At 39.5% G+C, this 12,635-nt stretch overlaps 2 protein-coding genes across 4 annotated transcripts in view; one reads left to right on the plus strand and one right to left on the minus strand.

Annotated features, from left to right (window-relative positions):
- GIP (gastric inhibitory polypeptide) overlaps positions 1-7,789 on the minus strand; it is a 29,912-nt gene extending 22,123 nt beyond the window's left edge. Inside the window, exon 1 of the mRNA XM_087917208.1 lies at positions 7,651-7,789. Within this exon, the coding sequence (XP_087773334.1) occupies positions 7,651-7,673 (23 nt within the window). The 5' untranslated portion in view covers positions 7,674-7,789. The remainder of the gene's footprint in view (positions 1-7,650) is intronic.
- IGF2BP1 (insulin like growth factor 2 mRNA binding protein 1) overlaps positions 7,679-12,635 on the plus strand; it is a 96,251-nt gene continuing 91,294 nt past the window's right edge. For 2 of the 3 annotated variants that reach the window (XM_026710936.2, XM_087917386.1), the window contains exons 1-2: positions 7,679-7,853; positions 9,350-9,410. In XM_026710936.2, the coding sequence (XP_026566721.1) occupies positions 7,679-7,853; positions 9,350-9,410 (236 nt within the window). Of the gene's footprint in view, positions 7,854-8,161; positions 8,231-9,349; positions 9,411-12,635 lie in introns of those variants that run through there. The other variant, XM_087917387.1, reaches the window with a different exon arrangement.

The following is a 12,635-nucleotide window of genomic DNA, read 5'->3' on the forward strand; positions in this document are numbered from 1 at the left end:
TAGAGTTTTATAACTCAGCACCTGGGAGTCCAGTTTTCTATAATTCAACGTTGCACTTGGTTCCTCACAGTTGTGTGGTTCAATGGTGTTGAAGAATGCTGCAAGTGTCCATTGATCTGTGTCCAGATTTTTCTTGAGTTTGATGGGTGGGATTGATTGTGGTGGAGTTTGGCTATGGTCTATGACTGCTGGCTTTGCATGTGCCCAATGTATCCAAGAGTCTTGTTCTGCAACCTTTATGGCGGTGTGTGTAGTTAGTAAGATTTGGTAGGGTCCTTTCCACCTGGGTTGTAAAGGTGAGGTTCTGGTGAAGAACTTGATCCACACCCAATCTCCTGGCTCATATGGATGCAGGGTTTCTTCCAGGGGTAAGGTCTGTGTCAGCGCACTCTGGGTCCAGAGGGTCTGTAGGCTCTTTTGCAGGGCTGTAAGATAAGAAGATAGAACCCTATCCTCACTATCTAAGCAAAGGGAATGAGGATCTAGGCCTTGTAGAGTATCGTGGGGGAGCGGCCAACGTAACTCACGCACGTGTTAGACTCCTTGGTCCATGTTTCACTTGGATAGTAATAGGTGTTGCTCCTTTAAGTAGTCCCACTTCTGATGCATCCCAGCCCCATAAGGAGGGTGGCAGGCTTTTTAAATCTTCATGAAGTCCTGTGTTACTGGTTATCAGCATGATTGTCTTGTGTGTGCCTTTTCCTGGGATCTCCAATTGCAGCCCCTGTTTTCCACATGTTATGGTAGCTCCCATTTTACATAGGAGATCCCTTCCTAGTAGGGATAGTGGGGGCTGGGGGCAAATAGTGAAGGAATGGTCTAATGTGAAAGGTCCTAGTTCTACTGTTACGTTGTGGGTAAATTCTACAGGGATTATTTCCCCCCCACTCCCATTATGCTATCCCGAGCCCCTTCAGCCACTGAAGCTTTATATGGTAGTTTAGTAATTAATGAGGAGGTGGCTCCAGTGTCAACTAATTAATTGTATTTTTTTTCTTCCTATAAGAATGGTAACAATGGGTTCCCCTTCAGGGCCGTTTTTTAGGGGAATAGCCAGCCCGTTAAAGGTAGCCATGAATTCAGTGTTTTCATTCTCATGTTCTAGTCAGGAAAGGGGCAAGTCATTTTCCCTTCTTTGCTCCCATTGAGGTCCATTGTTATGATTTATTTGAGGAAAAGGAGTGTTGGGTGGTGCATGATGATTAAAGCTTTGTTGTTCAGTGTAATGGACTGGATTATTGCCTGGCTTCATGTTTGTAGGTGGTGGGTGATACCGGTTGCGGGAAAGGTGTTGCCTACATTGCCTGCTGAAATGCCCTTCCTGTCCGCACCTATAGCAGTGCTGGCATTTGCCTTGTGGCCATCCTGCTTTATCACAATGCCAGCATTTCCTTGAATTATAGGAGGTTTGTCTGGCATCATGTTGCATTACAGCAAACATTTTTCAGTCCTCATGTCTTTCTATCCTCCTTTTCCTATCTTTCTCTTCCTCTTTCAGTTTGTCTCTTTGTTCATAGACAAAGTTAGCGATCCTGCGCAACTCTGCTATTTCTAATGTTGGCCAGTTAGAGACAAAGCGGTGGAAATGCTCTTTGATATCCATGGTGGACTGGTCCACGAAGGCTGAAGCTAAAATCCTTTGGTCCTTCAGGCAGCTAAGGTCTAGATGGGCATATGCAATAGCTGCTTCTGACAGGTGGACCCAAAAGGCATCAGGGTTTTCCTTTTCTCTTTGTGTTGTTTTTTGAAATTCTGACCAGTTTAAAGGCTTTTTACCTCTTTCCTCTAAAGCTTCTAGTAAGTTATTATTTGCTCTTGTGTATTCATCCCAGTGATTGGTATCATTGTAATCCCAGTTAGGGCGATGTACTGGCCATACGATGCGGGCTGGGGCTGCCTGTCCAGGGATAGTTGGTAGTTTAGCTATTTAGTCTGTTTTTTCAAATAGTTTTAATAGTTCATCTTTAATTAGAAAGACTTGTACCAGCTGGGTCATATCACCCCAGGATGGATTATGGCTGTCTATGATAGATTTCAGGGTTTGAATTACTGTTTGAGAATCAGCCCTGAAAGCTGGGGTATCCTTTTTCCAGATGACCAATTCAGAGGCAGAGAAGGGAGTGTGGGTGAAAACGTATTCTAATTGTCCCCTAATTCTGCCTGGCACTGGTTTGCTTAAAAGGGGAGCCATAATCCGTACCTCAGTCTTTCCTTCCAGGGAATGGGTTTCAGGTTTTTCCTGACTTTTTCCCTCAGTCAGGTCTTTGGTCCTAGCCACTTTAGCCCAGCAGTCCCAATAGGGTACTGGGTATTTGGCTGGGTTTAATGTGTGTTCTAAGTGCTTTCAGGGTTTTATAATCTAAAATACTGCTATCAGGCCAAATTTGTCTACCCATGTCATCCCGCAATAAAGCCCACTTTTTGCAAATTCGTTTTGCTTCTTTTTTATGCATTCCAGTCAGGACAGGCACTTGCCTTTTGTCCCAAGCCTCAAGTAATTTATCCAAGGGGGTCTCTTCCATTGCCCTCCAGCTACAACTTCCCATATTCCCTGCTTGATGAGGTGATTACTTTAGTTTAGCCGGGCTGCAGCTGTCAGTTTTCAGACAAAAAAGGTCTGGAAAGGACTCCGGTTTCCCTACACACGGAGTTCGGGCCCCTTTCTTTTAGGGAAACTCAGCCGTCAGTTTTAAGACCCCCCCTAAAAAACAGGGATCTCGGAGGACCGTCTGCCCCCTAGCAGCTTCGGTACAGGCCCCTCCCTACACTCAGCCGTCAGTTTTCAGATCTCCCTTAAAGGTGGGGATCTGGAAGGACCTTTTCTGCTTTTTTTAGACAAACTATTTCCAATTTTGTTTGCAAGCAGCCGGTACGGGCCCCTTCTTAAATGCACAGGGCTTTGCTTTTGGGATGCACTGGGACTATTTTTCCTCTGCTTTTTATTTATTTCCTAACACCAGTTCCTTTTGCAGCCCGCTCGGTTTTTCTTACGTCCTTCAGGACTCACACTCTGTGATCACCCCTTGCGTTCCCAAATCCAGCTAGTAACGGCTTGTGTTTGAGCTAGCAGCTGGCTGGGGTGCAGCTGGCAATCATGGAGGAGGTGAGGTCCCGCTGTTTCCGCAGAGAAAACCCACAATCACACACCTGGTCCACTCACGCTTCTACTCCCCTCACTAGTAAGATTATAAATTTGAAGCGGTATTCACCTGCTTTCAAGCAGCTGTTGAGCGGAAAAGCCCAAGGACTCCCTTTACTACCCTATACCTTCTGGGCTGGGTCCGTGGATGTTGTCCCTGGGCAAAGAAGGTCCATGCCAGCTGGGTTTGGATTCGCGGGCCTGGTCCGGTGGCAGGGTTGGCTGGAAAATCTTCGTGGTCGCCAGTTGTTGAAAGGTGTCAAAATGCTTTTCTTTTGAGGATTTTATTTTCCCGCTGGGAGAGCTCCGGTGCAAGGATACGGACAACTGCTTGAAAGCTGGATCTTTTTATTTTTCAGGAAAGCGGAGAACAGCGAGAAGTCTGTGTTCCTGGGCTAGCTAGCTTCTTATGGTAAGCCCCTGTTTTTTTATACCCTTTTCTTCCTTTGTAAGTTGATTTTGTGTGAGTGTATTTGTGCCTAATGTTTCAAATCCTATTTGTCTTTATTTCCGTCGGAGGGCAAACTCTGCGGGGTGGCCAGATTGTATTATTGGTTTTCTGTAATCTCTTTTAGCTTTAAGATAGTTTTTCATATTTGTTCTGTGGCAATCTCCTGTCTGTCCCTTTTGTAATTTATATTTTGTGTCTTTTGTCTGTTTGTTTTGCTTATTTGGTATGTCCTGTGTTTGTAAGGGTTTTCTAAAATATCTTTTGTTTCCTTTTTCTATTTGCCTAGTTTTCTTAATTACTTAGGCTTTTGTCTATAGGGATTCTTTAATACTTTTTATTTGATTCCTTTTCCTATGTAAGTTTGTTTTCTGGCTGACCTGATGTTCCCCTTGGGCTTTTCCTGTTTTTTTGTGACCCTACTGCCTTCCTGAAATTCCCTTTTCACATTTATAAGTAGATACACACTTTTAAAAGTTGAAACAATTATATTATGAAAAAAATAAATTCAGTATTATCATCTATAAACAAGTCATTGAAATTACAAAATGTTAGGTGTGCTATTTTTGCAGGCATATGTTTAAAATCTGATGTTTTAAAAGACTATAAGTTCACAAAAGTTATTCAGGGCACCTTGCTTATTCAATCTTAAAAACCAAAAAGCATAAAAGAATAAAACTTCTCTTCAATTGCAAGCACCTATACCTCAAGGGAAGAAAAAATCTGTCAGAAAATTATTTTAAGATTTTTACTGAGAAGATAAATTGGTTTGGGAAATGAATTCAACTTTGATATTCAAATATATTTATTTAAATTATAAAAAATAATTTTAAACTACCTTCAGACTGTTTTTTTAAAGAAGTTACTAGTTTTAAATATTTCTGTAAACACTTGTTAGTTTTTGCATGGTTTGATATTTTTAAAGTGAAATTTAGGACATAAATTTTAGGGGGAGTTTTAATAAAAGTAGTTTAATAATTATGGAATCTTTCTTAAATAATCAAAGAAGGGCTTATTAAGTTGCATTCACATTTGCAAAAAAGTTCGAATTCATTTGTGGACCTTAACCTAAAAAAGATTTTACGTAGATTTTTCTACCTGCCGTTTAAGAATTATCTCTGTCTACATCCCCATTACTATGAATTTTATTCATCCAATCTCTTCGGAAGACTTAAAAAGATCAAAGCCCCTGATCGCTACCATTTTAGGAGCCCCAATTCGCATTTCTAAAAGCAGAACGGAATTTCAAGACTGCTGTTCTGTGTAGATCAAATTTCTAGTTCAATTAGAAAATCGATCTTTCCTGGCCACCTTTTCACACTCAATAGCTGTAATGGGATTTTTGGTTAGTCATATTTTGCGTTTAAACAAAACAAAACAAAACAACCTCCGGCAACCTCACTGCGAGTTCACTACAAGGACTCAGGTCTTCCATTCATAAGTCCTGTGCAAATCAAGAATCCAAACGAAAGTTTTACTCTAGCCGGTTTATGGAAGACAGCATGCACGCTGACATTCACACGGCAGCCATTTAAAGGGCCAGCACATTCCGACGATGCAAGCTCCCCATCCCCCCCTTGCCATTTCCCTTTCCCGCCCCTCCCCCTGCCAGTCCCTAGATTGGTGGGTTGTGACTGGCATGCTTTAAAGATTTCCATCTCTGCTTGATAATGGCAGGCACCCACGTTGCTGAGGGACAGTTGGCGTCTCTTCAGAGGCAACTTAGCTATTGCCGTGACTAAATCCTTTCATTCCATCCCCTCCTCCTTGGGAAGATGGAAGAGCATTAAAAGTGAGGCTGGGGGTGGGGTAGCGACTAGGAGGGTTGCATCCACCATCTTCCCCTTTGTCCCCCGCTTCCTATTCAGAAAAGCGTCCTTGTTCTGCCTGCATCTTGCAAGCTTCCTTCAGCTCGCCTAAGAAAGAAAAGCCGCGCGATTTTTCTACCTGCATAGAAAGGTAGAATGAATTCACGGGACTTTCTTCGTAAGTTATTGTACCGGAACGCTAAACGTTAGTCTTTTAAAACCTCTTGAACCATTACACAAAATGGGACAGGCGTGCTCTCCGACTGGATGATAGATTCCAAGCTGAACTCAAAATGTTTTTAGGCGGACGATACATTTTCCTTTCTCCGACTCACGGATCAATAAGACGGCTCTGCGCAGCCCTCCCCTTTCTGTGTCAACCAAAGCGCCCTTTTCAATAACCGGACTCGCCTCCTCCCCCAAAGAAGGCATATGGACGGGCGCTTCAAGGGGGTGGGGTGGGGGAGACAAGGTGCACATGTTGCCTCGCGCGAGACAAGGTTTAAGCGGAAGCGGCTTCCCTCTCCACCCTTTTGGTTGGTGGAGGAATAAATAAGATTTTTTTACAAATGTTCATTCGTGGAACCAAGCGAATATTTGTGCGCCTATCTCGGAAGCCCGTGCCCCTTTCTTGTCATCCCCCCACTTCCTTTTAAAGTATTTGTATTGTTAGTTCGGGGAGTAAAGAGTTGATGAAGCAAGAAACCAACCAGTTAGTCATCTCGCCCTACAAATTTAAGGTGCGGATAAACTGGACGGTCGTAAGAAACAAGGTATAGGGCGAGTCTAGCGGGTTTTTTTTCTTCATCCATTCCGGTGAAAGGAGTGGGAGAGCAAGAATTCCCATCTCTCCCATTTTAAGAGGCGAAAAGGAGTCCTCGAGCCAAACCGTCCTTGATTGGGGGGGCAGGGACGGGGACGGACTGGTTTTAAGATACCGCCTTGTGGTTGTAAAAAAACACCGTGGCGTGCCGGTACGGAAATAACTTCGACTGTTATCTTCTTGCTTGCTTTCGCGCGGCAATTGTATAGGCATTTACAACTATCCAAAAGTGGAAACGCTTTTCTACCTTTCCTTGTGGTCAACACTGAAGCGGTGGCACGCGTAAATAAAGATCAACTTGTAAGCAAATATGTTTATGGGCACTCAAGCTCTTTTTTCCTATACCGCAAGTTCCAAGTGTGCTGGTTTTAGTTCTTGAAGATTCGCACCTCTCAATTTACATCGGTAGAGGAGGCACACCTTCACATACCCCTTTGTCCCGCGTCATCCATTCCCACGATTGTGTTTGGCCAATCCCAACTTTTTAAAATCCCGTCTCACAAACGTGATCCAAAGCCTGAAAAACGGCAACTGGAAGTCCAGGTCTGGTGCGCCCACACACTGAGCGTCACCTTTCAGTCCTTTCGCTCTTTCCTTTCTAGGGAAGAACTCCGATTAAGTTTACACCCAGAAAATCTCATTCAAAGAAGTTGGGGGGAGGGTGGGAGAGCAGGCCAGGAAAACAGGAGGAGGGGTCTGCGATGGGGGTTGGGTTATGGCCCTCCCGGCAGGGAGAGGAAACCCAGAATTAGCGTCCTTATAGCTGCGCTTCGCTGAAGAAATGCGGTCGATTGGAAAAAGCGGAAAAAAGTCTATCTTCACAGAACCAACGGAAACTGTAAATAAAAAAAAACCTCAGTAATACTGAGAAAAGATAACATGCCTCGGAACAGGAGTATTCTATGTGTATAAAGGGTGCCCCGCCCCTTTTTTGGCTCCACCACGTGGCTTCCTCTTGCAAACATTTTCACTCATTTTTCCAGGTCGATTTTATTTAGGGGCGGCGCTAAGTCCTGCCTCACAGTCGGAGACGTCCTTTGCCTCTTTCTCTCGGTGTGCGTGTGTGTGTGTATGTGCGCGCGCGTGTGCGACACACATGAGTTGCGACTCAAAAGGAGTTGGGGGGCCACTGGAAAAAAAAAGAGCCATTTTCCCTAGCCCGCCATACGAACTTGCATCCAAATCAACCGTCCCCATTGATTATACAAAACAGGGAACATCCCCCTCCCCTTTTCCTTCCCACAACCAAAATAGCTGGTTTTTCTTACTTTCCTAGGCCCCTCAACGTAGAATAAGAGACTTTTAAAATATAAAGCAATTGTTAAAAGTTTCGGAAAGCCCAGTCGTCTCCCTCTCTCCCACACCCGGTGTATGTGAGTTATTTTCTTCTTTCCCTCCCACCTCCCGTGACTCATTCCCGTTTTGGACCTACCCAACATTTTGTGCAAAACGCATCAGCCATGAACAAGCTGTATATTGGAAACCTCAACGAGAACGTGACTCCGGCGGATCTGGAGAAAGTCTTCAACGACCACAAAATATCCTTCTCTGGCCAGTTCTTGGTGAAGTCTGGCTACGCCTTTGTCGACTGCCCAGATGAGCAATGGGCTATGAAAGCCATCGAAACTTTTTCTGGTAAGCCAATGGATTTATCGCTCGCTCGTTCTGTCTTTTTCATCTCTTTTTCCTCCTTTCCTTTGGAAACCTTGGAGATTTTGGAATGAACAGTTGCTTTGCAAAAAAAGGAGCAACCCCGCATAGTTTTATAAAATGTATATTGCCACTCAGAACTGCAAATACTAGCGGGCCGGCTCTTTTTATATGTGCAAAGACTCGTAAAACGTGGTGTTCAAAGATGCGACCAGGCAGCCACACTTTGCTCGTACTCGCGCTTCCGCCCTTTCTTTCTTTAGCTCTCTGTAGTCATCAATGAAAGTTACTTTCGTTTCGTATTTTACCCTCATCCACTAGGAGGGGGGTACCCCTTCGATTTCCCCCTCCCACTTTCCTCCGTGAGTATTGAACTAGGTGGCGAATATTTTAACTTGTGGGCCTACAATTTCCTATCAACTTCCATAGCTTTCTAGAGGGCTCTTGTTTTTATTATTCAGCCAAAATGTCCTCCTCACTAAGTACCCCTATTCTTCTTCTACTACTAGGATATTACATAAATCAGGCCTTTCCTATAAACAAATTTTCATTTGGCAAAATTTGAATTAATATTCCATGTGTCTGTATGTAGGGGAATGGGTGATGTTTTCCCCCCCTTCAGAAACCCCCCTCCCCATTTCTTCCCTCCAAATTAGCCATCTCTTAACAGATAAACAAAACTCTCCATCACTTTAATATCTTCTCTGGGATCAACGCTGTCCCATTCCACGTTCTTTCAATGCCATTTGGGATTTATCAAGCAACCCAGTGTTGTATTTTTGCTTGTTAAGCGTGTGTGGTACTTCAGGGTGGGAAGTGGGGAAAAAGGAGGGGAGGTGTTGGACTTTGGCCATTTTGATTTAAACAGGGGTTTCCTGGGGCATGTGATGGGTGTATTAGCCTGAAGGTCGCCATGCTGTTTAGAGATTTGAGACAAGAGAAGCAGAGGGAACTAGCAGAGCAAACCTAATGTTGACTTTTGCTGAGACCAGATGTTTTGTTCCCTATTTAAAATACCACATCAGAGTTCTGGGCCTTTTTAATGTCACTTTTCTCAACTGAATGTTTTCATTTATCTTCTTTAAAAAAAAAATGAAAAGAGGATATGAATTATCTTGAAAACCAAGCAAGTTGGACGTAGGAACAGGCCTTACAATTCCTGTTTGTTTCCTCCTTTTCCTGGTGAACCAGATCTTTTAATGTGTTAAAATGAGTTAAATTATTGCCCTTTGAATAAGATGTGTTTGGTTTTTTTTATCATATATTTTCCATTTGAAATCCATTTTTTTAAAATTAAGAGTAGAAAGATAGGAATGTCAAACAAGGAGTTTTTATGATAAAATGCACCTGAATCTCCTTCTTGGTTGAATTAAAACATGGAGAGTAGAGGGAAGGAGCAGAAGTTGAGTTACATATAACCATTGCTATCCTTCTTTTTCAGTATACATTTTTTTTTAAAAAAAGCAAACTTGTGTTTTTAGGCAAAGTGGAGTTGCATGGGAAACAACTCGAGATTGAACACTCAGTCCCTAAAAAACAAAGGTAAAAGGTGTTTTCTTTGAATTTATCTATGTTGAAATACAACAGAGAAGATAAAATGTGTTAAAAATGCTAAGCTGGTATAAATAAAGCTAAGTTGCAAGAAGAATGTATTTTACATTTTTGTTTTACACTCCAGAACAAAATTACTTGAAAAACAAACACATTTTTAAAATTCTTAAACTGCTTGTTTATTCCTTTTCACCCCAAATTACTTTGGCTTCATTAAAGAAACAATTACATACAGATATGTTATTATTCTTCATTAACACTAAAAGTATAGTTCTTTGGATTAAATTTCAATGTTACTTATACTAATTTCAACATGACATGACTTCCTTGTGCTATGGTTTTTTTAAAAAAATCAATCTTTTTAGTTTTAAATTCTTGTTAAAATTGAGCAAATTAGAAATTTATTGGCCCAATTTTGAATGTAAAAAATACTTGCTTTGTACTTATTTCTGTAAATACTTCGTATTTTTGTGTATGTATGTTTTATGTATGTTTTTATTATAAATATTGCATTTTATACATTTTTGATCTTTTCATTCTATTGCTTATCTGGCTTTATTTTAGAATCTTTCAAAAATAAGTTATAGGAAATATCTTTTTCCTTCAGAGAAAAGTTGCAATTAATCCTTCGTCATATCAATCCTAAAAATTGAACATAAAATGTAAAGTATATTTATATTTGTGATTCTTGTAAAAGAAGAAAAAGAATTGTGATTCTTTTTTTTAAGAAGAATCTAATGGGAGGGAAGGGTAGCTGCCTGTTCATGTAATTCAAAGGATTATTTTTGTGCATGATTGACATCACAATTTCCTGCTCTTGTGTTCACACTGATTCTCATACTTCTTGGACTTCCAAACCTTATATAGAATGTATTGCTGGAAGACTTAAAAAATATTACATATTCTGAAACATTGCAAGAGTCCTAAAAGCTGTTTGATTAATTTATTGGACCAGTACAGTGGATTTTGTATAATGGATGAACAGTAATGTTTGTAAACAGTCTTTGTAGGTTGATATACAGAGTATGTAGAGTGTTAAAGTGTGTCTAAGACAAATGTATTCAAGAAGCCAATTCCACAGTGAAAAAAACTTAAGAAATATTGTGGGGGGATTGGTAGTTCAAGAAAAGGAACTTTTACTCCTTAATAATTTTTTACAAAACATTTGTATAGATTATAGATGATTCTGAGAGATGATTGATTCTTACATAATGCTGAAATCAACCAATGTATGTAAATTAAATCTATTGAAGAATTGTGTACCGAGTGAATTATCTTCAATGCTTCTAAATATATAAAAGATATTTTTCAAAAAAAATAATAATTTTCCAGACTAATATTACCACATTCTACTCACTAATTATAATGGTTGTGTTCAAGATTTTAAAATCTGCCCAAAATTTTAGACCATATCATTTACTATATGCTATATGTTGTTGATAGATTTCTTTGATATATTTTGAATGTTGTGTTCAAATATCGTAATGAAATACGTAATGATTTCTTTCAAGAAAATTTATATTTAATTCTTATAAAAATAGATTGTTGATTCTTCTGGATTGCTAGATTGAGTTTCGTGTCTGTCTGTGTCTTTTTCAACTTGTCTTGGGACTTGATTTTCCTGTTTGGAATGATAACCAGAAGAGGAACTAGTTAATTCAGAATGTTATAATAGTCTCAATAATAATGTAGCTAATGAGGTATATTTTTTATCACTTATCAAAATTTATAAATGTTTCCAGTAATTTAGGTAATGAAATATCTAGGAATAGTGCTATATATCTTCCAAGTTATCAAAATAAAATAAATCACACTCTGCTTATTTCATTTAAAAAAACATGTTCAGCATTCTTGAGCCCTGTTCAAACTGTTTCCAGATGCTTTGAACTGTAGTTCCCAGAATCCCCTTCTACCATGATTCATGCAGGCAGAGTGTTTTAGTTCACCATATCCAGTAAGTGCAGGTTGGAGAAAGCTGAATTAGACAATGAGAAATTCAGGTTGTCTAAGGAGGATAGTCTTGGTTAGCTTAAATTTTTATTAAATCAGATGCAAAAAATTGAAAAAAAGGCATTTAATATATATCTTAAAATTTATCTTCACTAGTATTGAATTTTTTTTTCAAAACCCTTCCTTCATTTTATTGAACTGGCTCTTGAAAAGTACAGTTTGATTTGTATTGTATGCCATCCATCAAAAGAAACAAATTTGAGATCATACATCCAGCATAATTAGCTAACAAATGCTTTTTGAGGTAAATGTTTTGCATTTTAAAAATAACTTTTAGGTAATGATAATTATTCTCAATCTTAATTTATTTTAAAAAAGTTGCATTGATTGAAAAGAACTTCTTCCAAGAAAGTGCTTTAATTTGCCACTTGAATATGTATAGATTTAGGGGTGGGGAGATATTATTTGTGTTAGGAATGTTTTCTCTTTATTGAAAGAAAAAAAGTTGGAGAAAATTTGTAATTTTGCCTCTTTAAAAAGCAGCAAAATTCTGTTAGTGAAGGAAAGAGTTAATTAAAACAACCTCAGAGATGTTTTAAGAACTCAAGAATGTTAAGAAATGTTTGGAGGTTAGGGGCGGGGTTGTCTCCCTCTGAAAAGATTGAAGTGGATAGAATTAGAGAGAGGTTGGGGAGGAGGAGAACAAATAAGAATGGGTAAAAAAAAATAAGAGGAGGGGAAATTAAGTGAATCCATCAAGCAAATATTCCAAATAAGAGGATTGGAAGAAATTACCCTAAACAGAATAAATCTTTAAGAACTGAAGTAAAAGAAATGTTTCAGAAGCATGTTTTCTAGCAAATTAGAAATAGGTATGGTTTTAAATCTTGTTACCAAAGGATTTTTAAAATCAGGATGTGTGTGTTTGTTTGTATGCTGATACTTCCTATTGATAAAATGTTATATAATTTAGTGAATAATTAAGTTGCCCTGTGCCTTCCATTCTTTTCAAAGAGTCTGGGTCCCATCATGACAGAGCTAAAAGGATCATTTAAGAAGGACATTTATATATTAAAAGACATGTATATTAAAAGACATGTATGTACATCTTATGTATCTACTCATTTATGTTAAGTTAAAAAAAATATTATGTCCTATCTGGACTGCTATGTCTTACCAGATAAGTACCACTGAGCATTTTAAAGATGAATATAAATATTCAAGCTTCTGTAAAAAGGGAGGATGAAATATTTTGATGGATGTTTG

This window comes from Pseudonaja textilis, chromosome Z, assembly GCF_049901715.1.
Source record: "Pseudonaja textilis isolate UNSWEBS1 chromosome Z, rPseTex1.2, whole genome shotgun sequence".
Taxonomy (NCBI): domain Eukaryota; kingdom Metazoa; phylum Chordata; class Lepidosauria; order Squamata; family Elapidae; genus Pseudonaja; species Pseudonaja textilis.